At 40.0% G+C, this 27,465-nt stretch overlaps 1 protein-coding gene across 4 annotated transcripts in view; it reads left to right on the top strand.

Annotated features, from left to right (window-relative positions):
* The window catches only part of CDK5RAP2 (CDK5 regulatory subunit associated protein 2), a 70,340-nt gene that overhangs the window by 20,387 nt on the left and 22,488 nt on the right, over positions 1-27,465 (top strand). For 3 of the 4 annotated variants that reach the window (XM_041406701.1, XM_041406699.1, XM_041406700.1), the window contains exons 15-25: positions 4,240-4,337; positions 7,176-7,306; positions 8,890-9,005; positions 10,470-10,598; positions 14,621-14,716; positions 15,298-15,345; positions 15,929-16,113; positions 18,180-18,642; positions 21,747-22,002; positions 23,367-23,483; positions 25,618-26,215. In XM_041406701.1, the coding sequence (XP_041262635.1) occupies positions 4,240-4,337; positions 7,176-7,306; positions 8,890-9,005; positions 10,470-10,598; positions 14,621-14,716; positions 15,298-15,345; positions 15,929-16,113; positions 18,180-18,642; positions 21,747-22,002; positions 23,367-23,483; positions 25,618-26,215 (2,237 nt within the window). The remainder of the gene's footprint in view (positions 1-4,239; positions 4,338-7,175; positions 7,307-8,889; positions 9,006-10,469; positions 10,599-14,620; positions 14,717-15,297; positions 15,346-15,928; positions 16,114-18,179; positions 18,643-21,746; positions 22,003-23,366; positions 23,484-25,617; positions 26,216-27,465) is intronic. The other variant, XM_041406698.1, reaches the window with a different exon arrangement.

Raw genomic sequence — 27,465 nt, 5'->3', positions numbered from 1 at the left:
CAGAAATGGTGGAGAAAGCTTTTTCATTTCTTTGATAATATGTCAGTCATTAACGAGACTTTCTCAAGAAGTTCAAAATAAAGGGAGCCAGTGGCAAAGGAAACAGAAGTGCAGTGTTTTGGGTCACATTCTGAGCAGTCTGGTGGTGAGATGATGAATGTGATGGGCACTATAATTAACCATGGGAGAGACAAGAACGTGTGGAGTCCTGGTGTGTGACCAGCTCAGAGAAAAGGAGCTGCAGCCCTGTTTGCCTGGGCAGCAGTGAGGCTTTATCCCAGTATATGTGAATGTGCAGACACAGAAAATGGTCTGGGAAAGGCTGGGGGGAAATTCCACTTCTGCACAACAAACTGCAGTGCATGCACCTAACTTCTGTCACAAAGGGACCTAGGATAGAAAATCACAGGGAATTAATGGAAATCAAACACTGCCTTGCCTGTGTACCCCTCAGTCGGCTCAGGTGGATAACCAGGGCAGGAGCAGTGGCAGGCAGTGCAGGCAATCACCCAGACCCACCTTCTAATCACAGCTCATTCTCTGCTGCTGTGCACTCAGTGACTGAACAATAGCTAATCACAGCCCATTGTCCTCTCAGCTCAACCTCTGTGTCACCTATCTCCTGTAAGGACCCACTTGGGCATGTTAATCATCAGTTTTTGGACACAGACTATCCACAGCTCTGCTCTCATTGGCTGCCTGGCACTCTTGGATGGCTTTGCTGTGCTGCACTGACTCTCAACAAACCCACAGCTGGATCCTCCCCACCAGAGGGGACAGAAACCAGGCTCTTCAGCCTCACTGATCTTTTAAAGTTGAAGAAATTGATTGGAGAGATACAGAACTTTTCTCTCTTTCAGGATATCTTTGTACTTTATTTTAATGTAATGATAAATTTTAAAGTAACCAACACCCAAAGCTCTGCTGTGTGCCTTAGCCAGGCCAGGAAAGATACATTAAAGATAAATTAAATTAGGTTCTAATTTTGGAGTTTGGGTTTTTGAGCCACTGTCATGGTCTAAAGAAAGTGAGCGAGGACATTGATAATTAGAGGAGTCTGACAACTTCTGACTTGGGGAAGTCTCAGAATTAAATGTTTTTTACAGACAAGGAATTTAGAAATTGGAAGACATGACCAAATTCTAGTGATGGATGAATTGATGGAGCAGTGAGGAGGTATAGCTAATATCCTTCTCTGAGTCATTTATCCTTTAATCTTCAGAGATTTTGAAATGGTCCTGAGGGTTGTTGGAAGCACGAGGACATTCAGTGAGGCAACCAGATATTCTTGTGACGTTGCCAATAAGTTATTTATCGTGGGGGTATAAACCTCTTACTTTCATTGCTTACAATCTAAGGAACCTTTAATGAAAATAAGTTATGTTTTCCACCACTGCTGCTTAGGAGTAGTATTTCAGACTTAAATATAGACTTTAACATATTAGATTGCCTCCTTTCACGGGAATATAAATCCTTCACTGCAATATGGTCCTGGATGTCTTGCAGCTATCTCCTCTAACACATTTTCCCTCACACCATGTGTCAAGAGGTTTAATGTTTCATTAACTCCCACAGCATTTCAGTCTATTTAAGTTACAGAGCTGCCTTATGTTTTGTGTACCGTCGGGGAGTTGATTGAAATAATTCACTCCTACGCGTTATTTAGAGATGACAGTAATAATGTACAAAAAAAAGGGATGTTCATGCTGCATCTCCTCATCTTATTATTCATGAAAGATTCTGAAAAAATCAGGAACACTTCCTCGTGATTTTGCTAACCTTTACCTAGGTAGTTGAATTTAGAATTTAATAATTTGTGTATAGCCCGTGACATTTGGAATTAAGAAACAGCTCGTGTCTCCTGTTAGGCAGAAAGAGTTGGGAGGATTTAATGAGGTTACTGAGATTTTGGTACAAATGGAGAACCAAACATGTGAATGCTAAAAGGGACAGGGAAGTGGAACAGGGTTTGTGTGTGGCACTGCTTTGTTCATGCAGCAGCCATTCCTTTCCTCATTTGTGCTCCCTAACTCTGCGCAATGACAGTGCTCTGCCAGGGCTTCAGGAAGAGCTTTAATTAGGATAGAGTTCTGTAATGTCTTCAGTGATAATTGCAAGGTTTGGATCAGACATATGGAGGAGTTCACTAGAACTTTTAACAGACTGTGAAATAACTAAATTAAGTGAAAAGAATAATTTTTTCCTGTTGCTTTCTACATCATTGGTCAGTGTTTGTGATCAAACTTTTCCAACTTAAATTACAGCCCATGCATTTCTTGCTTAATGTCTGTTCTTGAAAGGCTTAGATTCCAGCACATTGATAAGACTCCTTAATTTAGGCTGCAAGATGTACTTTTTAACTTTTTTTTTTCATGAGATTATTTTATTACTGGCCTCTGGATCACCCACCTCCATCTGTTTTTGTGTTTCTCCATGCTCAGTCAGCAGCTTTGCTGGGAGCTCTTCCTCTGCTCATCTAGATAATAAATTCGATGTGAAGCTCAGGATTTTGCACTTTGATACAGAATAGTATTTAATGTCTAAATTGCACTAGAACCTGGGAGTGTCTTTTAAATGCAGCCTTTAGGTACTGTTAAATTTTTGAATCACTCTCTGACTCCCTCAGTGCATCATGGTGGACAGATCATTGAACAAATGAGCTGCTTTTGGAGGTACATTTCTTGTCTTTTTTTGTGTTGTCTGCAGCCTGGTGTGCCAAGGTTTCTAAAAGCATCAGGCAAAGTTAAAATAATTAGACTGGTACACAGAAATGGTGGAGAAAGCTTTTTCATTTCTTTAATAATGAGACTTTCTCAAGGAAGATGTTGGCAGCTGAACATGGAGCACCTGTCCAAAGGCAAGGTCACCTCTTCAAAGACTCTGGAGCATCAGTGGTAGAAGCTGCAGCAGGACCTGCCAGGCAGGTTACCTTAACTGGAGTCACCCAATCACAGCTTGATTACATTTGCAAAATATTATTTAACATATTTGCTGGCATATTGTGAAGTAAGAGTGTAAATAATTAAAAGTAAACACCGGTTGTCCTTGCTTTTGTGCTGTTTACTTTGCAGAACACTGAATTGTTCAAATTAGCAGTCTTTGCATCTTTAGTGTGAATTAACGAGATTCTATTGTAGCTGAATTTTTTTTGGTTGCAATTTCCTCCTTAGGAATTGCAGTTGGAATAATAACAGCTGCTTAAAACTCGTGGGTGTAAGTTTCTTCCTTGTTAATGATCTGTTCACTAATGATTTAGCATCTCCTAAGAGTTCCCTTAGCTGAAATTCCCCCTTAGCTGTGGCACCTTTCCTTGTTCCTCCTTTCAGTTTTCCATCAAAATAGAAAACTGAGAGAACCAAAAATTCTTTAACAGAGGCAGAATTTGTGGCTGATATTAATACATCTAAATTTGCTATAATATCCCAGTTATTTTCTCTTTGGAAATGACTGATATTTTAGATACTTTTACATAGTAAGTGCAAGAATATACTCCATTAAATAGCTGCATTTTTTACTTCCTGCCGAAAAAGTGACTGTCTGGTTGTTTTGGAGTGGAAAAAGTCTGGGGAAATTAGTGGATCCTTACTGAGAATGTACCATAAGAGTTTATGTTTATTCTTATAATAATAATGATATCCTTTCTGTGAGCAAGACTGCAGGTAAACCATTTTCTTTTCTTCACACGAGTGAAGCAGCAGCTTGTAGTGTGCAGAAAACTGACTTACAGAGTGGCTGGTATGTTCATCCTTTATTTGGGGCTCAATATAATCCTTCTTATTCAGAGCTGGAGCAGAATTTGCTGCATTTCCTCACCCCAAAAAAGCCAATTTTATCCAGAACACGAAGAGGACTTGTTCTAGAATGCGTGCTTGGAGCTTTGACTTGTTTGCTCTCCCTTCCCCTCCTCTGGGAACGCTGCCTGCCAGGTTGTTCCTGTTGTGGGAACTTTGGGAGTGAGGATTCTTTTGTTGGGGATGGGGGAAACTTCTGAGGCTGTCAGAAAAATGCTGGAGCACTGCTGAGATGTGATTCACTCATGGTAGGTACACAGTGAAACAGTCTTTGCCTCCTTCAATAACAGCTGGATTTAAGGGCAGTGAATGGTTCTCAGATCCATGTTGGGCATTGGTGATCCTGTTCAGAAAACTGGGATTTCATCTTCTTTCACAAGTGCTTCAGGACACAGGCACACACATGGAAATCACGTTGTAAGCACAGTATGTTCTTCTTTTCATTTAGGAAAACAAAGAAGCTGAATATGAGAAGCTGATCCTTGCTTTAAGGAAAGAACAGAATATTTATTCTACTCTAGTGAAGGCCTTCAAGGAGTCAGATAGGTAAGTGCTTCTGCTTTGGAGGATAATCTGAATCAAAGGGCAAAAGTCAGAACTTTTGAAAAAAATGTGAAAAAAATGTGCAGCTTTACTGGAGATTAGTTTGTTCTGGCCAGTTGTTTATAAGCTCTCTGTAGTAGTCTCTAAAGAGAAATATTTATGTAAGTGAGTTGCTATTATCTAAATTACTTAAAATGTTTCTGAAAATGTTTCTTTTTAGATTGGAATCTCAAATGAGCCCCATTTCCATTTAGGTACCAAAGTAAGCAGCTGGATTTTCCATACTTAGGTCTTGTGTTTTGGCATCTGTTGTAAAACCAAATTGCAGTGAACTTTTGGGCACAGGACAATTTGCCATTTTTTACTCCTAAAATACAGATAATGCTTATCTTTAAAGTGACACTGTGAGAATTTTGATGAGAATATAAATATGCAAGATTTGGGAGGAGGTTAAACAAAACAGAGTAATTGAAGTTTGCATAGTACACTTTCAGTGTAAAGCATTGAAAAGGGTGGCAGGAACAAGTGGTTTTTAACCTTTTAAAATCAAAGAACCTAACAATTCAGAAAGAAATCTGCAGCCTGCTTTGTATCCTGTTATTGCTGGGCAGTTCAGGAGGAGACATTATGATAAAGAAAATTTTTAGTCTGTAGACAAATGAAATTTAAATGTTTCATAAAAAATTTACTGTTATAATTGCAAATTTCTTAATGAAGTATTTAAAACATTTGAGAGCCGGCTCCTGAAAGCAGTGGCTTATACCTGCCAGCTTTGGGGGAATGTTTGTTTATATTTTGCAGTTGTTTTATAGACCACTATAGTTTGGAAACCATGAAGAGAAGTAGCACTAGCCTAGATGAGATTTGTGTGTGAGTTAAGCACTTACAGCAATGCCAGCTTATGCTTGGCCACAGCTCAGGACCAAAAAATACTTATGAAAAATAATGCTAGCAGTCAGCTGATGGAGATTATTTCTGATTCCATATGAAGAGTGGGGCCTGGCAGTGGCTCCTGCTCTGTGGGCAAGAAGAGGCTCCACATTCTGTACAGCAATGACAGCAAAGCAGTGTGGCTCTGAAACTGGCTGTTCCTAGAATGCCTCTCAAATAAGCAAACCCAGAGCTGCAGGTGCAATCTCTGGGCTTTTGCAATGAGCTTCTGTAGGATCAGGATCATTAGTCCTGATCCCTGATGTGGGATTTTGGGATGCATGGAGCAGTCAGTGCAGAGGATGCACAGTGAGCTAGGGCTTGGAGCTGCTCTTATTCCTCCATCTCCCAGTTTTGGGGGCTGAAATGTGCTGGAAACTTCATCAAGACTTAAATCCCAAACTTCTGGGGAATGGTAAACAAGCCCTGCAGATACACAGATGAGGAGGCTGGGTTTAATTGCCATCAGCAGTGACAGGGATTTTGGGCACACATCTGTTTTCTTGCTGACATCTTCTTTTAGGCATTATTTATTTTAAGCAACCTGGGTGGTTATTTTTCAAAATGAGCTACTGGATGTCAGGACCAAGACATTCCTTCTTTCTCCAAGAGGGGAATCAGTGCTTGTTTTTATAAAACCTTTAACTCATTAAAAAGAGAAAATGTGCTTACCTGGCTTCTAGTCATGTGTTGGTTTGGTTTTACTCTTAATCTGTTTTTGCTGAGCATTTAAGAGAGCTCTCACTTCAAAGAAGCTCTTGTATGAGGAAGAATTGGTTAAAGCAGTGGTTTCTTGTGCAGGAGCCCCTGACAACAGCACACTTGTCAGGAGACAGACTGAGAGGATTTTCATACATGTAGCTTTTAATTAATGTGCATCTACAATACTCTGTTATTCTCATGCAAGTATGATGTGCTCTGTGTTCCTGTACAGTCTCCCATCGGGTGGATTGAAATTTTTTTAAAGATCCCTGAGTTCTCTGTCATTTAGTGCAGTGGCTTGGAAATTCTGCAGCAGCTTAATTTATCTTAAAACGCTAAGTGAAGTAAAAGCAAAAAGAAGTAATACAAAGAGTTCAGTAACAGCCTATTTTTTAAATTAAATCAAAATTATTTCATTTTATTACAATTTCAGGTTGGTTTATTTTCAGCACTTAAATCTTTTTACAGATTGTTCAGAACTGCCTTGCTGGTGTAGTTGAAGGGTGTGGGAAGATGTAGCAAAGGGCAGCAGATTCTGGGGTCTGAGGGGCAGCTGATGCTGAAGAGCTTCAGTAGCAAAGTTGCTTAAAAAATTAATTCACCTCGACAAATTATAAATTCTACATTTGGACATTTATGCCCCATTGTGGTAACTGAGACATTTGAGACAATTTAGAACTCAAGGGGTCTTTGTACAGGCTGTGGGTAAATGAAGAAATAAAACAGTTAGTTGTGTCTGGGTCCTATTTTCAATGGAACAGGATCTTTTGATATTTTTCCTAAGTGCAGGATTAGATTATCTGGTATAGCTCTGTGGCAAGGGAACAAAGTTTCCATGGTCACCACATAATGGAATACACAAAGCCATCAGCATTATGTGATAATGATATTTTTCTGGCACAGTTTTTAGACGATAGTAATTTAGATTTTCCTTAAAAAGAACTGCTCAGAAAGAGGCTCTGTCATGGGGAAGCTGATTTAGGCAGCAGAGCCCAAAAGAGCAGGAAAATGCTGTGTATGTAAACATTTAATCTCCTCTTTCTATGTAGGGATTTGTTTGTGCTTAGGCATCAGAATGATGGAAGTGTGGGATGAAACCCAGCCATGGGGAATGGGATGTGGGTGCAAGCCTGAGTGGAGAAAACACCAGTGCACACCAAAACGTTTTGAATTGAATCTCAGAGATTTATTTGTCCCTTTTTTTCCCAGTATAAATAGCTTGCAAGTGGAACTGAACAACATTTTCATGTTGAGAAAACAGCTGGAAGAAGATGTTTTAGGTAACAGGAATCTCCAGAAGATTTTACAAGATCAGATTAAGGACATGAAAAACCACAAAGGTTTGTATCCATGCCCAGCCCAGCCCTCCTCTAGCGCAAAAGAAAAGTGGTTTTATTACAGTCTGTTTGCTGGCATGGAGAAAAAATATTTGAGAGTAAAAAAGATATGAAAATATTTCTTTTTGAAAGGTGCAAAAAGATTTCTTTTTGACTTTTTATACAGATGATTTGGTGGATTTGTAACAATGTCTTGGAGCAATCAGGGCACTTACAGAGGGACTGTTTCTCTCTTTCCATGCAGCAAATGTTAGAAATTCCATGGCAGTTCTACTGCAGGGATCATTTCATGCTGCCTGCAGCTTTGTACCCACAGAATTTACTGTTTTCCACAAAAGTCAGAGATTCCTGCCTTGGAATCACTCGGTGACCATGGGATCATTTTCTGACCATGGGGCGTAATTATTTCCCAAAGAGCTTGTGGCTCAAGCCCTGGTAACCTCCTCCTAACAGAAGGATTTCCAGAGAAAGAAAAAAATACCCAGAAGTTTTGTTACTTAGTAATTCAGGAAAAAGTAGAGCTTTTAAATATAGCTTAGCTTCTGGCTTTTTTGCTGTATGTCTTGGGGGGTGTTTTTAGTATATTCTTAGATATAGAAAAGAATAATATAAGTGGGTATCATTAAATAGTTCACTGCATATGTACAAGATGTTTCTGTTTTATCCCATAGGGGATATATAAATAACAGTAAAGCCTGTTCACTTCCCCTTTCAACTTAGATTTTCAATTTTAGCATCACTTGACAGCTCTGATAAGTGACAAAAGGTAAACTTCAGCTGTTTCAGAGTTTCCAACCTCAAAAGCCCAGAGATAATCAACAACCAGGGTGGGCCAAAGAGTCTTGTGGATACTCCAGGGTTCTCAGGAGCTGTTGTGCTGAGGGTGAGGCTGGTGGGAATAAAGGCTGAAAAATTAGTAATGATTTGTGACTTTTGGGTCCTTGCAGCAGCCACGGGATCAGTGTCAGAACTGGGAGTAGGATTTGCATGTCTCTTCTTTGTCCTAATTTAGTTATGCTTTCTCCCTATCTAATGAGATTTATTTATAGAATTGACTGTCATTTATATTGTAAATAAACAGGTGTTTATTGAAACATAAATAATTCCTGCAGTTATAGAGGCAGTGAATAAGTAATGGTTTTCAATCCAATTACTGCATTCTTTTGACCCAAAAGCAAAATAAGTTAATTAACTTTGTCTAACCTGGCATTTTTCCTTGAGACTTTGAGTTCATGCTCACAAAACTGTAGTTAAAACAAAATAACCATTCATGCCTAACTTATCCTTCCTAAAAATTATTTCTAATTGTAATGCTAAATATGTAAATTATAATTCAGAATTACATTAAAAACTCATGCTGATAACCACAGAAAATGCAGCAAGTCTGTGTGACAGAAGCACAAAGAAATATGAGGACAAATTTTTTTTCAATTAAACAGAAAGCTTATTTTGGGAATGAAACATTCTAACTGGCCTCCCACAGACTTACTGGAAGGTTCTTATTGGAAATGTCCTGTGCATTCTGTGCTGTGTTTCCCTGCAAATGGAGTTTGTGAAATAACGTCTGGCCTTGGCTATTTTGGCAGATGAAACTCTATCTTTCTGTGGAGATCAAACATCTTATATGAGTATCTGTTTGGGAGAACAAGACCATTTAAGCCTTCAGATAGACCATCTGTCTCTGGAAGAACTTAAAAAAAAGGTATTGATCTTTTACATTATTTACTGTTCCTAATGGCTTAATTCTGCTTTGTTTTTAGTTTCTTTGTCTCTCACAGAAACATTTATTTAGGTACAGTTGGGTAGTTCTGAAAGGATTTGAAGCTCCCATCTGTGTGGTCTGTGACCCACCTTTTATGAGCTCTTTAGACTTTGTTACACCCGTGGGCTTCAGAATCAGCTGAAAGCTGAGTGATTTGCAGCCAGGATTTTGTGGTGTTGGACTCCTGGACTCAAGGTTTTGACTCAGTACCATGTTTCAGGCACCATCTACATCAACTCCAAAGAAAGGTTTTGCCTTGAGCATCCCACAATGTGTATTTTATTCACCTTCATTAATCATGGAGGTGGTGGTGTCTATACTCTATATTCTGTACAGCACACTCCATCCCAGGATTTGCAAATCTTTTGGTAAATAGGGCATGTTATAAAATAACCCTGAGGTGAGTTCTCTGTTGTCTGTAAGGAGAACTGAAATTCACAGAGATGAAATATGCAGACCAAACAATGAATCAGTATTGAAGTTCAGAAACTTCTTCTCTTTCTCCTGATCCTGCACAGTGATATCTGATCCATGCACAAGTTCATGACAAGGAATAATTTTGAGTGTGGTTGGTTGGGAGTGAGCATAAGTGAAGTTTTTCTGTTTCTCAGGGACAGCTGAATTGTAGGCAGGTGCCCATGCTCTGGAGGTGGGGAGTCTGAAGGAAGGAAGTTTGTCTTACTTGGAACAGGTGTCCCTAAAAAAACCCCAGATTGTGTCCCAGTGCCATTCTGGGGTTTCACCACTTTTATCTCTGAGCATGCTCCCTTCAGAAGGCTCAGGGACAAAAGATATTAGCAAAAGATATTTATAAGTAATTTCTTACTGGAAAAAGGGTGTGACTGAAAGCTGACCTGGTTTTCCAAGTGTATTAATTGGTCTAATAAAAAGATTTCACTTTTTTCTCCAAACCTTGTCTTCTTGATACACTTCATGGTGCTGTGGCCATGGGAGTTTTGAACCCAACTGCCCAGTCAGATTGTGTGTCTGTGAAACTGCTCAGAATGAGAGTGGCTTTTAAAGGGGGCTGGAGAGAGAAGAACAGCTTGTTCCTGAATGCTGCTTCTTTCCAGTAATGCTGTTTTTTCTTGCATGAAATATTTCTTCTCAAATCAGCTGTTTGTGTGAATGCCCTCAGGTTTGTTCTTGCTACTGAGTTGTGAAACTTGTTACCTAAACTTAATAACTGACTGTGAACTACAGTGTTCCAAAGGTACCTTGAGCACTAATTCACAAATACAGAAGCATGTTTCCATACCTAGGGAGATAAACACAGGAGCAGATACACAAACCCAGGCTTCCAACTGTGCAGTTTGCATTTAGCTGGAGATTTATCTGCCATCATTTGTTTTCCCACTAGTTTGGATGTTACCAGTTCTGCTTGTTCTTCCTTTGGTTATTTAGGTTGCTGACCTGCTGCTGATGGTCAAAGAGCTGCAGTCAATTAATCAAGAACTTAAGGCAAGACAGTCTGGGTGTTGTACAAAGGATTCTCAAGGAAAGGAAGCGCTGGAAATACTAAACCACAGAGAGGTAGGTTTTCTGTTTTAAAGTAGTGAGTCTGATTCTCACATCTGATCTGCCTTGTGGAGTCATTTCCATCAGTGCAGGAGTAGTGTAAAGCCCTTGGGGCTGAGGTTGCTAATTCCTTGTAATAACTTTTTAAATTAATGATGTAAACAACTTTAACATGTTAGCACGACAGAGAAGCAGCTCAATGCAAGTGTTCAGTGATGTGTCAAGTTGATTTTAGGGAAGCAACATACTAATTTAAATATTAATTGGGTCTGTGATCTATTTGTTTTGTCAATTGAAAGGGAGGGAAATAGTTAACTTTACAAAGAAAGCAATATCTTTAAAAACATTTTAGTTGTTCCTGAAAGTCTGTTTGCTATTGCATAGTAATTCTCAGGCTGTGTCTAATTATCTAAAGAGTTTCTTTCAGATCTCTTCAGAATAGGAGGGTTCAGTGTAGCCAAAACCCAAGGAATAGAACTTCAGGTCACCTAAGCAGGTGGCTATTTCTTCATATAGGATACAGCAGTACCTGAAGAAGGGCCAGCACTGTAGTGGCTTGCTGAGAGGTGCAAGGAAATAAATAATCCCTGCTGGGTGTTTCATTCATTTCCCCAGAGCTGGGACTGTTCTCAGCTGTGGGGAAGGAGAGGCCTTGGCAAAACCCTTGCACTGGCTGCATTTTGGGTGCTGGGTCCCCTCGTGTGTGTGAAGGTTGTCCAGGAGGTTCTGGGTGACCCTTCCAACTTGGAAAGTATTACTTGAAATGTGGCTGGTAGTGTTTGTCTTTATGTTCCTTTGTGGCTTTTGCTTTCAGTTCCATCCTTGTGCAAAATGTATTGAAGAGGAAGGAAAAAATACAAAAGGAATGATGATGGTGCTGGTACTTTGTGTCTTGAATTCCTGAATTAAACTCAAAAGAACAAGATTAGAAATAGTTTGCATCAGTTCTATGCAGGACTGCTGATTCAAGAACTGGGACTGTAGAATTAATGTTTTTTTTCTGCAGAACTCAGGAAAAAAGCTCCTGTCTTTTCCTGGAAGTGCTGCAGGTATACTGGGACAATCACAAAATATTTTTGCTTCTTCAGTTTTAAGACACAGTCATGCTGTCTTTAATTGAAGCATATTTTAAATTAGAAACAGACCTTTAGGTGTGCCATAGTTTTATTGAAATGGTGAATTTATGTGTCACTGAGAGGTTTGGGAGAAGAGCTGCTGGGTGATCCCTCTCCGGCTGCCTGCACTCTCTGTAATTAACATTTTCAGCAATTTGTCTCATCATCCTGCAGAGGGCTCTGCATCCCCGTGGATGCCACGGTGAATTCCAAGGGAATTCCTGTCCTGTGCCAGGATTATCGTGACACGATGCTGTGTGCTCCTGCCCCTCTCGACATGACAGCTGCATACTGGGCTGCTCACTGAAGAAACTGCAGAATCAGACGTAAAATGACACAGAGTTAGGCTTGTAAAATATAAATAAACATCTGGGAAAGGAAATAGGAAAGTCAAATATGGATTTTAATCAGTGCCAGAATGACTGTAGTACTGTGGAGCTCAAAAATGAAAGGATCTTTAGTTAAAAGTTTTTAGTTCAAAAGCTATTTTTTTATCATGTGTGGCAATAAATGGATATTGGGTTGTGGGTATGACAGCAATGTATTTTGCTTATTAACAACCACTCTCAAAAACCCCTTACATTTTTTTCGTATTTTTTGAGCTAGAATTTGTTGGCAGGTAGTGCTGGGGTGACACTAACATCTGTGTTATAAGAGGAATTTGGATATGGAATCTTCCTCAGGTTCTTAAAATGCTCCCATCCAGCTTTTCCTTCCCAAAGCAGAGCACAAATCAGAGGAATGTGCACGTCGGTGCCTCTGCAGGCTGTGACAGCCCCTTGTCCTCTGCTCCTTGCCTTCCTGTTCGTGCTGGGAGGGAGAAGGAGGAGAGGAAAAGGTTGTTTTTGTGCTGTCCTCTGAACATCTGCCTTCTCAGAGAGGAGCAGCCTCAGTGATTTCAGGGCTCTGGGGAGCTTTGCAAACCCAGCACATCAGTGCTTCATTTAGGAAAAACATTCTCCTGGTTTTCAGTCTCCACGGAAGTATTGAAAACAGGCAGCTTATTTTTGGTAGACTTGTCTTTCTGGCCTAAAGACACTTATTTTCTTTTAATATTTTGTTGCACGTGAGGTCATATTCCTTGGAGTCCAGGACGTGTCAGCCTCTCAGACAGGACCATAGGATCAGGCTCAGCCTGCAGTGATTTATTGTCACAGTGTATTTACAACCTGTTGGTTTTATGCAGTAATTTCATTAATGAATCCTCACTTATTAAACCAAATACTAGCCTGGGAAAAGCAGATACTAAATAATGTTGACCCATAAAAGGTAGTTGCATTACATGGATAAGTTATATGTGCAAATAAGTTTATTTTTTATACACAAATGTAGGGTTTGTGCTGAACCTCCACATGGAAGATTCAACCTAAGTAGTTTTTTTAAAAATAATAGTTAACATTATTGGACTTTTGGCATCCCATGATTACAACAAAAATTTTTTTTGTAATGAATGCTCTTGTTATCTACCCTAACCCCCTCTGTGTCTTTCACCAGCTTTCAAATTGTCTTTACTCTGTGTTGTCCTACAAAAGCAAGTCTGAGTGAAAATACCAAGGTAACTCAAACATGACTTGGAAGTCAGTTTTCCATCTAGAATTCTATCTGTAAAAGGCAAATATATTAATACTCTGCACCATCCAGTTTCTGCCTTTTAAAATTCATACCTAAAACCATTAGACTTGCTTATACTGCAAGGGCTTGGGAGATAAAAGGGCTTTTCTCATTAATTTTGTACATATATATGTATATTTTTTATCTATATATATATTTATATGTGCATACATTCAATGCATACTCAGTTAAAAAATCAAAATCAAACCACACACATCCACTCAATTCCCAGTTTTCTGAGGAAGCAGAACTAGCTCTGTCCTAGGGTTGGGATCCTCTGTGTCAGGGCTGTGTCCCATCCATGGACTGGGCATAATTAGAGTTTCCAGAGGAGCCACAGAGATGCTCCAAGGGCTGGAGCCAGGCTGGGACACCTGGGGGTGCTCACCTGGAGAGGAGAAGGCTCCAGGGAGAGCTCAGAGCCCTTGCAGGGCCTGAAGGGGCTCCAGGAGAGCTGGAGAGGGACTGGGGACAAGGCATGGAGAGACAGGACACAGGGAATGGCCTTAAGATGAAGGAGTGCAGGTTTGGGTGGGATATTAGGAGCAATTCTTCCCTGGGAGGGTGGGCAGGCCCTGGCACAGGGTGCCCAGAGCAGCCTCTGTATCTCTGGAAGTGCTCAACAGCATGCAGCAAACCAAAGGGGTTCTGCTTCTGCTCTCAGGGATGCTGATGTCAGGGACATGGGTGCTGCTCCTAAAAAAGCTGAGTCCTCCTCCTCCTCTTTGCTCAGGCAATGAGATGAGTTTGGTTCTGTGGGAAACAGAGAGTAAAAGATGATTTGGCACCATTTGCTGCAAATGGGCAAATGTAGGCATAGACACAGCAGATTGTAACCTTCAGTGGCACAGTAAATCTTTCTAGTGTACAGCAAGCCACATGTGCTTAGTTCTAAAAACATCTATTTCTTGAATGCTGGAGAAGAGCCTAAATTGTGTAGCAAATAAAAATAAATTCTGGAAATTGGAAAATAAAATAGGCAGAATGGGGACACGACTGAGGATGCAGAGCTCCTTTGCCATGAGAGGTTAAATGGTTTTTATATGTTCTATAAATTCTGAGGAGGAAGGGTTAAATAAAAATGAAGGAATGTATAAGATAAAGTTTCTCTTTATTTGATATGAGTAATTCCTGGGGTTTATATTAATTTTCTTTGATCTTGTTGAAGGAATCTAATTCAGTGTTTGTTACTTTGTATTACAGGCTTTTTTATTTTTCTTTTAAGACATACCACTGACTTATTTATGCACGTTTCATATCACAGTATTTTTTTTTGTGCTACATTTTCACATCATTCCATACTTTGTGTAGTGTCTTGAAACAACAGAGAAGCCTGTGATGCAGCCTGAAGATGGTGACAATGACAAGAAGGTGCAGAACAGTCAGTTTTGTGAGAGGGTCAGTCAGGTAGGAGCATTATGGGACAGTGCTCTCTTCTCTGCATGCCTTTAAAATGCCTTCATTTTCTTAGAGCGTAAAGTCTTCTGCATAGAACATACTTTTCTTGGTTTCTGATTTTGCTTTCAACTAATTGTTATCCTGAAGATCTTCTGGAAGCTTTTTCCTGTGTTTCTGGGCTGGTTTTGCATTCAAGATTGCTTTCATTGTTTTCTGTTTGAGTACTCATAGTCACCCTGAGTGGGGGTGACAGAGTCCCTTGAAATTGTGTTTCTTTACATCCACACGGGTTGATCTTCTGCCTCCATTGCAGTCAGGCCTGGAATACAAATTGTGTGAGATTCACTTCCTGTGGTTGAGGCAAAAATCCTGTAGATCTTTCTTTAGGGTTGAAATGCTTGATAGCTTGGTAAATGGTAAACTGTATTTTCATACAAACAGGAACCTGCTGGCCTCTCAGTCCAATCAATGTGAGATAAAGCATCATGGAATCATAAAATAACTCAGGTTGCAAACTGGTTTGTAATGTTGAAGAAGGGTGATATTTTGCTTTATGAAATCTGTAATTTCTGTGTTTCTCTGTTTACCAGGTATGCCTTCAAGTATCTTTGGATTTTCCTTGTGAGGTGGATAAACAGGTAAGTGATGTATTGTAAAAACTCTTTTGGCTCTTGTTGCTGTTGGGAATTGTACCCAGATGGCCCAGATTGAACACTCATGTCATTGCTGCAGATTTTGATTGTTTAACTGGGGTTTGAATGATTGTGGAGATCCCACAGTCCATGGTGTTTTATACAGAAAGTTGGCAGCTTGTAAATGCTTCCAAGTTTTGTTCTGTCCCAGCTGTCAGGGCTTGAATCTGGAGATCCCAGGACAGAATCTGTACTGTAAATATAAGTGATTCAAAGCTGAGCTAATAAAATTGTTAGCTGCAGTCTGCAGGCACATTTCAGAAGTTTCATACCTCTTGTTAGATAAAGACCTTCAGGGAAATCTTCCTACTCCTTACTGAACAACTGATCCCTATGAATTAATCATATGAAATAGATGTTAATTAGTTTTTCTATTAATAAATAGTCAGCAAAATGTCTGTGGGTGCTTCTTAATGTAGATAAAGAGCATCAGGAATTACAGAACCTGATTACAGAAAGATTACAGCCCTGAATTTAATAGAACATTACATACCTGTGTAATAAGACAATGTTTGCAATTTTTTAACAGATAACTCCATCAGGCTATTCAGAGAGTTTCTGCAAAGACAGACATTATAGGAGTCCAATTAAGCCTCAATTTGAGCATGATACAACTGACAAACACTTGAGAACAGGAATGAGTGAACATGAAACAGAAGAGAACTTGCTCACATCTCTTCTAAGAGAAAATAGAACATCTGTGCTGGAATCTACGTGAGTATGAGGGATATGCACTGCTTTTGACAGTATTTCTATTTGAGAAGAGAATAAGGTAATTTTGCTAAAGTGAATTTAGATAATGGCACTGTCTAATTTACCTGAGAGATTGGCAAGGCACCTTCAGAGCCATTTTAGTCTATCATGCAATTAAGTAATTAGGAAACACACTATCAGTAGAAATCCTTAAAAAAACCCCATTGCTAGGAAGAAACTCTGCAAAGTTACTGATCCAGAGAGCTTTACTGCAGGGACTGATTGTTTTCAGGGTGGGGTCTAACAGAGTCAAAGAGCTTAGTTGACAGTAGCTGCTATTTTTCTTGGAAAACCAAAATATCGGAGAGCGCAGGTCAGTGAAAATGGTGTGGTGGAAGGGACAGCACTTTACTGCTGTAAAAACAGTATGTAAAAGGATCTAAGGATGGAGAAACTGGAGTTAGAGTGACTTTTTACAGAGATAATTTTGAATGGATGGTGCTGCACACCTGGGCTGGGTGGACAGGGCTTTGCTGCTCTCAGTTTAGGGAGCTGGGGCCCTCTCCTGCACTTGACTAATGGGTTATTTCACCATATGTTGGACTGGCTGAGCTGTGTTCTCAGTTCTTGGGTCACTTTTCACTTGTGGAACTAAATCTATACAAGCCCTACTGGCACCAGTGGAATTCAAGTGTGTGTTTGTGTGTGTTGCACTGGGATTTGATCAATTCCCAGCTGAAATGCTCATTTCCATAGGAACTGGACAATGCCAGGCAAGGAAAACCACACACCCTGACTGATTTACCCCAGTTTCGTGTTCACACCAGTTAATCTCCTGGTTGAGCACTGAGTTACAGCTTTGCTGTAGATCATTCTCATATTCCTTTCCTTGTTCTGTAGCTCCTTTTCCTTCTCTAGTTGCTTTCCTGGTCTCAGGACTGACTCTGTGCAGAATTCTGTGACTTTTGCAGTGCCTGTCAGTGCTGGGAGCAGAATCTCCAGTGGAGTTACACAACCCTGGTTTCTGTGCTCACCATGCTGCACTTGGCTTCACTCAGGCAATTCTGTATTTTCACATTACTATTTAAAACTCTCCCAACAGGCATAAATTGTCTTAGTTGTCACAGGAGTAGTTAGTGGTGAATGAGGAGATAGTACTCCCTTAGAAATGAAGAGAAAACATTGTTTATTTGTTATCTTTACTTAAAAGTTGGCTAATGAGTAATTCTAGTACCGTCATCTTTACCACTCTAGTGTGTAATTTTTCCTGTGTTCAAGTATAAATGACCAGGCTGATGGGTGATGAGCCTGTGCTTTGCATAGCTGAATTCTCACTAATGCCATTAGATGCCAAAGGAAGCCATAAAAAGCCTAGTTAGCTTCTACCATTTCATATGCTAAATTATACAAATGCAGTTGTTTAAAACTCTGGTTTATATGTTTAATGGCACAAACAGCTCTCTATTGGACACATGAAATTGTCTCTAGAATTTCAGAGCTTGCTTCTGCTTTAAATGTCTCTTATTTGGCTTCAGTTTCTCTTAAAACATTGCTGTCCATGAGCTGCTAGTTATCCACGGGGCAGTTTGGTGTCTGTAATGAGCTGGTTTTGTAGGCTTTTTGGCTGTTTACTCATTTTTCATCTTGCCTGTTCCATTAGAAGTTCATGGAGGGGTAGATTTATGCAAAAAATCAACATCAGGGCCAGAAGTTGCACTTTGATGGTCCTTGTGGGTTCTTTCCAGCTTGGGCTAAACTATGATTGTATGATCTAGAGTCTGGTGTGGTGTTGGTATAAATTAACTTTTAAGGTAGAGAGTAAACTTTTTTGAGAATCCATTCATATTTCTTCTATTTCTGTGTGAAATAGAAGAAAAGCCATGATGAGGCAATTTATGATATAATTCATCTTGTGAAAAGGATCCAAAAACTCTGTTAAGTGAGTAATTCATTAGTGAGTAAAAACAGAACCTCCTGGGAATTTCAGATATGTCACAACACAGCAGAAGGGTTTCTTGGAAGGTGTTTTTGTTTGCTTAAATAAAAATCTAAATTCATGTCTTTTCTCTCCTCTTTCCTGAGTGTAGCAGACAAGAACAAATGAAAATTGTAAATGAACTGTTAGATCATCTGAACACGACAGAGGAAGAATGTTCAAGTGAAGATATAGAGAAAAAGGATGAAAAAGATCTTAGGCAAATGATTATTCAACTAAGAGCTCAACTCAAACATTTCAAGCAGGTCACTAAATTCTTAAAGCAGCGAGCAGAATTGAAATCAACTTTTGATGGGGAAGAGAAGCTTTATCCAGATGCAGTGCCACAGATTAATAAGGCGAGTCAGTTGTTGAAAGTGGAATTGAAAGATGCAGCTATGCAAACAATGACTTTAGAGAGTAATGTCATGAGATTCAAACATGAAGGCAAAAAAGGAGCCTCAGAAGAAAAGTCAAAATATTCAAGATTAAATGCAGAAGCAGAACATCAGCAAGAAAATGTGTATAAGAAGGGTGAACAGCATGAAAGGCTTTCTTTTACTAGAACAAATGAAGTAAGTTTATTCTCTTTTTTGTACTTAGGGAATAGATGTATAAAAGGGAAAAATATATTTCATTTCTAATATTAAATCTTGCTTTTGTATGAGTTTTAATATTAGGAAAAGAGATGTAAGCCAAATATATTTTAGATAATTGTTCTTAATGTTCAGAGCTTTTCATCTCCTACTTCAGTGTGCTTTAGAACGTTAATTAATTGAATTTCAATCCTCCCTGGGACCACACACTCGTAAATATTACAGCTTTTGGAAAAAGAGAGTCTGTGTTTCTTTTTCATAATGTACACAACTAGAGCATTTGGAGCTGATGAAGTCTAAAATGGCAAAAGTGTTCTAGAAAATTCCAGATTTGCATCACATCTGGGAGCAGGCTGTGCAGGGGTTGTGGGATGTCACTGTTAGGTTGGATGTCACATACACACACCTGATCAGGGTCCAAGAAGAAAAAAGTTTCTATTCTGCATGTTCTCCAGCTTATATACCCTTAACAAAGCATGATCTTAAGTCATTAACTACATCACAATAACTTACTATATTCATTGGTGCAAAGCAATTAATGTCAATATAATTGGCAAAAGTTTTACAGAAATTTAATAAGGCACGTATACACATCTACTTATGCACGTAATGTAGCTTCAGAAATGAACAAAAAATGTTCATGTATCTTTTCTAATCTGTTTCCATGCTGACGGCCTTGTCTTCTTCCTTGCTATGGATACACCCGAAAATCATCAATTGTTATTTCTTCTATTAACTCCGCTTTGCTTGCAGGCCAGCTGTCAAGCCCCTCCATAGTGGGACACTTCCACAAACTCAGATCTTAACTTTAGGCTTTTTTTAACGTCCTGTCATTGTGTCTTGCTCCCTGAGAAGTGTGGCCAGGAGTGCCCTGTGGCTTGGGGGCAGTTTGTTGTGTTTGTCTGGGACCTGGGTGCACAGAGTCTGTTCTGGGAGTGCAGGCAGGGTGTGCTCGGGCCAGGTGGGTTTTGAAGCTTCTGTCTGCAGGCAGACTGTGATCCCAAACAAAGAGGTGGGAAAACAGTGTCTGCTAAAGAGTTCTGTGTATTGTTTCAGCAGCAGTGATAGAAGTGAAGTTGAAAACTCTTTGAAGATCTTTGCTCCTGTGGAGCAGACAAAGGGGAGCGTTGCTTTTGATTTTGTGCACTGCTAACAGGGAATGTTGTAGCACCTTCTGCAAAGAATGGTTTCCATAACTTTAGTGATCAAGAGATTTCTGAGAGGTAGCAACTAGGAGTGGTTCATTTTTATTCTGGCTTGTTCCTGTTGGGTTCATTTTTCTGAAGGAAGGGGCTTGTAAATGAAGGGATGTTGATAAGGCTTTGTCCTGGGCATGAAGTGACAGAAAAAGGGGGAATGGCCTGAAGATGAAGGGGGGCAAGATATTGAAGATGGGATATTAGGAAAAAATACTTCCCTGTGAAGGTGGTGAGGCCCTGGCACAGGTGCCCAGAGCAGCTGTGGCTGGCCCTGGCTCCCTGGAAGTGTCCAAGGCCAGGCTGGACCGGGCTGGGAGCAGCCTGGGACAGTGGGAGGTGTCCCTGCCATGGCAGGGGATGGAATGAGATGAGCTTCAAGGTTCCTTCCAACCCAAACCATTCCATGACTTTCTGATTCTTTCTGCAGTTTTCTTTTGTTTTTCAAGTTCCTGTTTTCCCTGAGTTTCAGTTTACTGTTCTTATTCACCATTTCCAGATTCCTCTCTGGTTTAATCAGTGGCACCCTCAATGTAGCCCTTGAATGAGTTGCTTTAAAAGCTTTCTTGTTTGGACTAATGCACTGTATCTTTAGCTTTGGAATGGCTTTTATAAATAATTTGATGTAGCCAGCTGAAGTGGCCTTTGGGTAATCTGGGTGACAAATGTGTCTGTGCCACAGCCCTGAGACAGCTGGAAATGGTTTGGTGTTATTAAAGCAGTTTAGTTAGCTGGAAGTTCTGGATTTATTTTGCAGCCTGTGAAGGATACTGTTCTCATATATGTACAAAAGGAATTGAGGATGGCATTTGGAAAATGGAACTTGCTTTTTATGATTTTAAATTGTGTAAAGACTGTAATTGCTGAGAAGTGAATGTGGAAAGGTATTTCAGAATACATTGGGTGGTGAAAGAAATTAGGGGACTTAACAGCACTGGTGGAGCAAATGAACAGCAAAATTATAAACTAAATCTATCTGAACATGCCATTATTGGTTTTTATTATTATTACACACAATTCCATAACTCTCATCAACACATGGCATGCTTTTATCTTTTTGGAGACAGCACTGGTTTATGCTGTGTGGTTTAAACAAGGAACATTTATTTTATGCAGAGTCTTTCAAAGGTGAGAGGCAAAAATGTAGTGACTTAGGAAATGCAGCTTCCCCCAACTCCAGTGAGGGAATGTCTGATACAGCAGGAAATGGGAATCCTTCAGAAGCAATTTATAGAGTGAATGGGTGAAGAAACTGGTTTTGTTCGTAAAGGATTTCTCTGTGGCTGATGCAAAGTTATGCTGATTTTCTCAAAGCTGGAAGTAGGACATGTTGGGTGGGACTAAAGGAAGAAAGAAAAATAAGCTTTTGTTGAAATTTTGTTTGAAATTTTGTAAGCATTGTTGAAAAATGAGGAGGATCCTCAAATTTAAAAAAGAAAAAAAAAGGTTTTAAGGGAAGAAGTTGCTGGGCTGGCATACATTTATGATACAAATGATATAAATTAGCACTTAGAGAGGTCAGTTTGGGTGGGAAACTATTTTCCTAAGGCAGCTACAAATCCAGAGCTAATTGATACACCTGGTGGTTAAAAGCCTTTGGTAGGCATTGCTGGATTTGCTGTCCTGCTCCAGGAGCTGGAAAGTTAAAGATGCATGAGCAGCTGGGACTTACAGAAAATTGTACCAGTGAAATGGGTATTTTGCCTCTGTGAATGTTTATTTCTCATGTAGCCAAGGGTATTGCAATTTTATTTTCAAAACTAATGTGACAGCTGCCTGATTTTACAGGAGAATTTTCATTTTTCCTGGACTGTTTGCTCATACTTCCTACACTTGACTGTTACATATGAGTCACTAACTGCCCATTTTCTTCCATGCCTTTTTCAGACTGGCTCTGCTTCTTTGCCCAAGAAATCACGGCTGCCTGTGCTTGTAAGACCCTGCAGAGCATTAGGAAATGTCCCTTTGCTGCAGAAATCAGCTTCAGAAACACAGCATCCTTCCAGGGCACGTCCTGAAGGTCTGAGAGCCTGTGAAATACAAAGCAAACCATTTCAGGCACAGCCTAATGGAGAGTTATTGCATGAGTCTGGAGATGAAAACCTTCCAGAGGAGCCTGCACAGGGAAACACATCAGGGAGAGGTAAATAAAAACCAAATCTGGTGACTCATGGTCCTGCCTGGAGTAGTGGCAGCTTCTCTTGCAGCAGAAAGTAAATGCAAATCATCTTTATATACTCCAATACTGCTTAATCTTACAAGTTTCTTGAGTAGACAAACATGTGTAGACCTTGAAAAAACATCTTTTTTTCTGATTGCCGCTATGATGTACACCAGCTTTTTGTGGGACAAAAAGTGCTGTGTACACGTGTAAGGTCTGTAATAAATAGCAGGTCAGAGGGTGCTTACATGGGCACACATATATCACTGTTTGGGCAAATAAAAAATTCCTTTAATAAGATGCCAAACTTAATGAAAACTGCCTGTAATGGAGACAAGAGGATATAAAAATCCTGATTTTGTTTATGCTGGATAATTAAACTTTTCCAATATTCCACTGATCAGTCAAGTCAGCTGTGTCTGTTCCCACTGTGGCTGGGTTAATTTAAACTCAGTTGTTGACAAAGTACTGGGATCAGCAAAGTATGACAAATTGTAAGACAGAGGAATGGGTATTAGATAAAGATTTGGGGTGGTAGAAAAATAAAAATGCACTTAGCAGTTAGATTAAAAACTGAGTAGTGGTGTGAAGGATAGGTAAGGGAGAGTAAATATAAAAATAAGACTCAGACAAGTGGTGGGTGAGCTACTGTCAGACCCAGAGGCTGCAGAGAGTGTTGTTAAAAATAACATTGTTTGGCAAGGCACAGATATGGTACAATTTGTTATAAATACTTTGGCTGATGGGGCTGGAGCAATTAATTCTGGTAGGTGCAAAACCTGTGGAGAATCCTGAAGGGCAGGGCTTTGAATTAGATCCTGAAAGAATCAGAAGCTGCAGTCCTGTGATTTCCTTTCCACTCTGGTTTTCCCCTTGGGTAACAGTGGTGCTGCACACTTGCTGATTCTGAGACTTGCTGCAGTCATTGCAGCAGATTGGTTTGTGATCAATGCTCACTTTGGAGAAACTTCTAAGCCTTTTTTCTAAGCTGAACATAAAACATTTAAAAATGCACTAGAGATTGATTTACTGTTCCATTACAAAGGGAACCTACAAATGTTTGTCTTCATTTGTTAGTAGGAGCCTTCACAATGAATTCTGAGTGGTTATCCTTAGAATTAGTTCCAGTATTTAAAGATACTCATATTATCAGTAAAGATTTTCCTCTTCCAAACTGTCAGAGAACCAGGTTTGTGTTTATGAGGTGTGGGATTTTTTTTTTAATTTATTTTGTTTATTGATTTGGTTGGTTGGTTTTGGTTTAGATTTTTTTTTTATACTATCCCCACTTCATTTTTTTCAGTCTCTTACTGATTTCTCTTTTATCTTTCTTCACTGTTCTCCAGTTGTCTCATTGCTCAAACTGGATAATACTGAGACCCAGGTGGAGTTCCAAGATGTTAATCCAGGTACAGAGGACAAGAATGAAAATGTGAAGGACAAAAATCAGCAAAACTATCAAGGTAGAGCATTTATATGGTACAGAATTTAAAAAAAAAAGGAAATTAAAAAACTTCCGTTTCTTCTGAGTTCTACAAAATTGTAAATTGCTTCAGGTAATCATCTCCCTTGCTGTTATTTGTGGATTTTAAATCTGGTTTTCTTAGCTGCTATGGATTAATTGCTCCAAGACTCCAAGCTGGTCTTTCAGGGTTGTGCTTTCAGAAGGACCACAGGGATTTATGAGTCTGGTTTCCAGTAAAAATAATGAGTTTTATGCCTGACTCTGATCTCTGTTGCTAATGACCTCACTTCTGAACTCCTTTCTGAATTAAATGTTTGTTACTGCTTCTCCATCTAGTTCTGAGCTATTGGAATGAAGCAACTGCATGATAGAATTTTGCTTATCTGAATTATTTGAAGGCATTCAAGTAGGCTGAAACCTAATGGAATCATTTAATGAAAATGTAAATAGGCTTAGTGCTGTGTGTTCCATGTATGTGCATCATCCATTAGTCTTTCTTGGGAGGGCTGGAGTAACCGGGATAACACTGGAGAGTGCAGAGGATATGGCCAATTCTGCAGTCCTTTGGTGTGCAGGGTCCTGCTCAGTGCACCCTGTGGGGCGTGGACACGTGCACAGGGAGCTCATTAGTTCTCCTTTTTAATTAAAGGGCACTCTTGCATTAAAACCCATAGCCCGTGCTCTGATCTGGAATATCTTTGTTAGGATCTGGTTTTATTTTCTCTGTTTGTTATCTGGAGTGATGCATGGGATCAGGGTTTCAGAGTTTACTTCACCTGGTGTTGGGGATTTTTGCCACCTGTGTTCCTGCGGCAGCAGTTACTGAATGCAGTGCTGCATTCCCTTCTTGTGTCCTCCAGAATTCATACCCAGGCACTTTCCTGGAACCACTTCCTTTGGAGTGCCACACAAAATGAGTGCAGAGAATCTCCTCTGATGTCAAACCAGAAAATGGTTTGGGTTGGAGGGACCTTAAAGCTCATCCCCTTCCACCCCTGCCATGGGCAGGGACACCTCCACTACCCCAGGGTGGTCCAAGCCCAGCCTGGCCTTGAACATTCCAGGGATGAGGCAGCCACAGCTTCTCTGGGTAATGTTGATATCCCAGAATCACAGCTTCATTTTATTCCAGATCTTAGGTAATATTTGTTTTTATTCTTCTGGTCTTGGTCGTGGGCTTTCACACAGAGCTGTTCCCCCTGAGTTTTTGTAGTGATTTACAGCTTTGAACCTGGACATTCAAATTCTCCATGGAAACCAATCTGAAAGTATTGCAACCTGTCTGAAAGATCAATGAACTGGCTCCCAAAAGGGAAGTTCTAATTCAAAGTGATCTTTTTCAGAACTAATAGAAGGGGAAAATTTAATTTACTGGTAACTAGAAAACAATAATTTTGCTGGCTACTTACACCTACCTCCCTCAACGTGCACAGAACTCTAAACATGGATCATCTGTAGGAATATATGGCTTTTATTGGGCTGAATCTGAGGCCATTGCATGACTAAGGGATGGCAAAGTCACCTGAGGGATGTTATGTTCATATCAAATGTAAAACCTTTAATACCAAAGACTTTAGTGGGTTTGGTTAGAACACCTTTTAAAAAGAAGTTATTATAGCCTCGTTTTAAAATCTGACTATTTTGTTGATAGTCTTTTTAAAATTCCACTGACTTTATGCTCCAGTTGATTTTATATAGATTGTTGAAGTGGGGAGAAGAAGAATATTTAATTAGAAGCTTTAGGAGGAACCATGTGAAGTCAGAGTCTCCTTTGCCTCATGTTTGAGGTTATCATTTTTGTGGCTGGAAAGGTCTGGGCTTAAGTCAGTACCTGATTCAGGAGAGCATATGGCAAAAGGAATTTTCAAGCATTTGGGAAGAAAAGTTGGTTGTATTTTGAGTATTGTTTATTTGAAAGGTAATAAAGGATTTGGAATACTTGACATGCAAATTGAATTAATGGCAAATCACAGAGAGAGGTCAGAAGTCCCAAACTAATAATGTATAGCTTGTAATTACCTACATTTTGATTCTGCTCTTATAGAATTGAAATAATTAATTCCAGCATTGTTAAGAACAGAATGTCAGTTAAAGAAATACTAATATTCACACACGAGCCTCCTGTTTTCCAGAAATGCAAAATCATCATAGCATTAGCAATGGGAATATCCAGAGTTCATTCAAAGAGGTGGATGAAGAGTTTTATCCCATGGGACACGAGGACATTGACTCAGCCCCTGCACGTTCAGACTCCAAGTGCCTGCATGCTCCCCAAGGGAGTGGAGCAAGAACTGATGCACTCCAGGGTTCTGGAGCCACAGAGGATATAGAAGAATTGAAACAAAGAGTTAAGAATATGCAGTCTGAGCTTGAAAAGTACAAAATGTTCCTGCTGCAGCTGCAGGGCTCTGACCAGCTCTTGTTCAGTGGTGTTTCCAATGGAGTGGTGAGGGATGCAGGCCTGCCTGTGGAAGGGTTTGTCACACAAGTGCAAGGTACAGCCATGGAAGGAGTCCAGACATCCTCTGGTGTCCCTCAGCTGGATTATGAGATCCACACCAAAACCAGGGATTCTGAGTCTGTGCAAGCACCTGATACGTGGGCAGCACAAAACCTTAAGGAGCTGCTGTGGGTCAATGAGGCAGAAGTTGACAAAGAGCAAGTTGTGAATGTGCATCTTGATGAGATGTATCCTCTTCAGAGCAATCTGAGAGCAACATCACCATCCAAGTGAGTAAAACTGCTGCTCTTTGAGGTTCCCTTTGGTAAACAGCAATACCAAATAGCACAGCAAGGTGAGATGACGATAATTTTATTCACAAGTGTTGTTACAGTAAAGGCTAAATTTCACTAACATTAGCATAAAGGAACTGAAATGTTTTGTTAAAAGACCCCCTAAGTACAGAACTGATAAATTTGTGCCATCATCTCTGCCAGAGACATCTGTCTCTCCCACACCTCAGGCCCACAACTCTCTTTGCTGTGAGAGATCCTCTCTGGAGCCAGCTCAGGTTACCTGTGAGACAGGCTCACCTCTGTCATCAGAGCACCACAGACTGTGTCACTCAGGATATTTTCAGGTGCCAAGTGTAGGGAAATGGAACACCCCATTTAAGACAGAAATGTTTCTGTGGGCAATGGGCTGGCAGATTGGTGCTGGCCCTTCTGTTTGAGTGCCTAGACTTGATGTGTAAACATAAGATGTTCACGCTCTAGTTCCAATTTATTTTGCAGTTGAGGGCTGTAATGCCTTCCTGTGAAGGATGTGAGAGCAGATAAATATAGAATTAATGAATGAAATTTTATAGCATAAGCTCATAAGCTGGAAAATCATTTATGGGAGACTGAAAATATCAGTCTTGGATTTTGTATGAGACTTGGGGCAGCATTTTGGCTGCATATGTACAAATTGCACACATACAATGGGGGATCATAAGAGTGAGCCTTTTTTAACATCCACCCTCCTTTTCTCCCTTTTAAATATTGTTATTGTCCTGAGGGCCTGTGGAATACCAGAAATTGTAACAAGGAAAGGCTTTCAGCCTTGTGCCTGTCTTCCAAATGCTTGAGTGGAAATATTTGGAGACAGTGAACAACCACCAGCATGGACTATTGTGTGTGTGTCTGAGGCTCAATCTTGTAAAATACAGTGGTGTTACAGACTCCATAGAAATATACCTTGAAAATATGCCTCATCCATTTTACAAGGAAAGATCTAGCTGTAAATGAAGGGATGAGACCCTGTGGATCACTGTGAGGTTTTTATGGCCTCTGCCTAGGACAATGTCATGAGTCACAAATGACAGACCCCAAAATGAGTTATGCATCTCTTCCTATACAAAGGACAGTAAAAATGCTGTAACAACCCACATCACCATAGATTTTGTTTGATTCCCTGCATCTTTTAACATCATCTCTCCTTTTTTCCCTACTAATGGATGATTCTGGAGAGAGAATTCTACCTCTGGTACAGACAGTGA

The sequence above is a fragment of the Onychostruthus taczanowskii genome, unplaced genomic scaffold (genome assembly GCF_017590055.1).
Source record: "Onychostruthus taczanowskii isolate IOZ18803 unplaced genomic scaffold, ASM1759005v1 scaffold25, whole genome shotgun sequence".
In the NCBI taxonomy this organism is placed as follows: domain Eukaryota; kingdom Metazoa; phylum Chordata; class Aves; order Passeriformes; family Passeridae; genus Onychostruthus; species Onychostruthus taczanowskii.
This window is presented reverse-complemented; position numbering and strand designations above follow the sequence as displayed.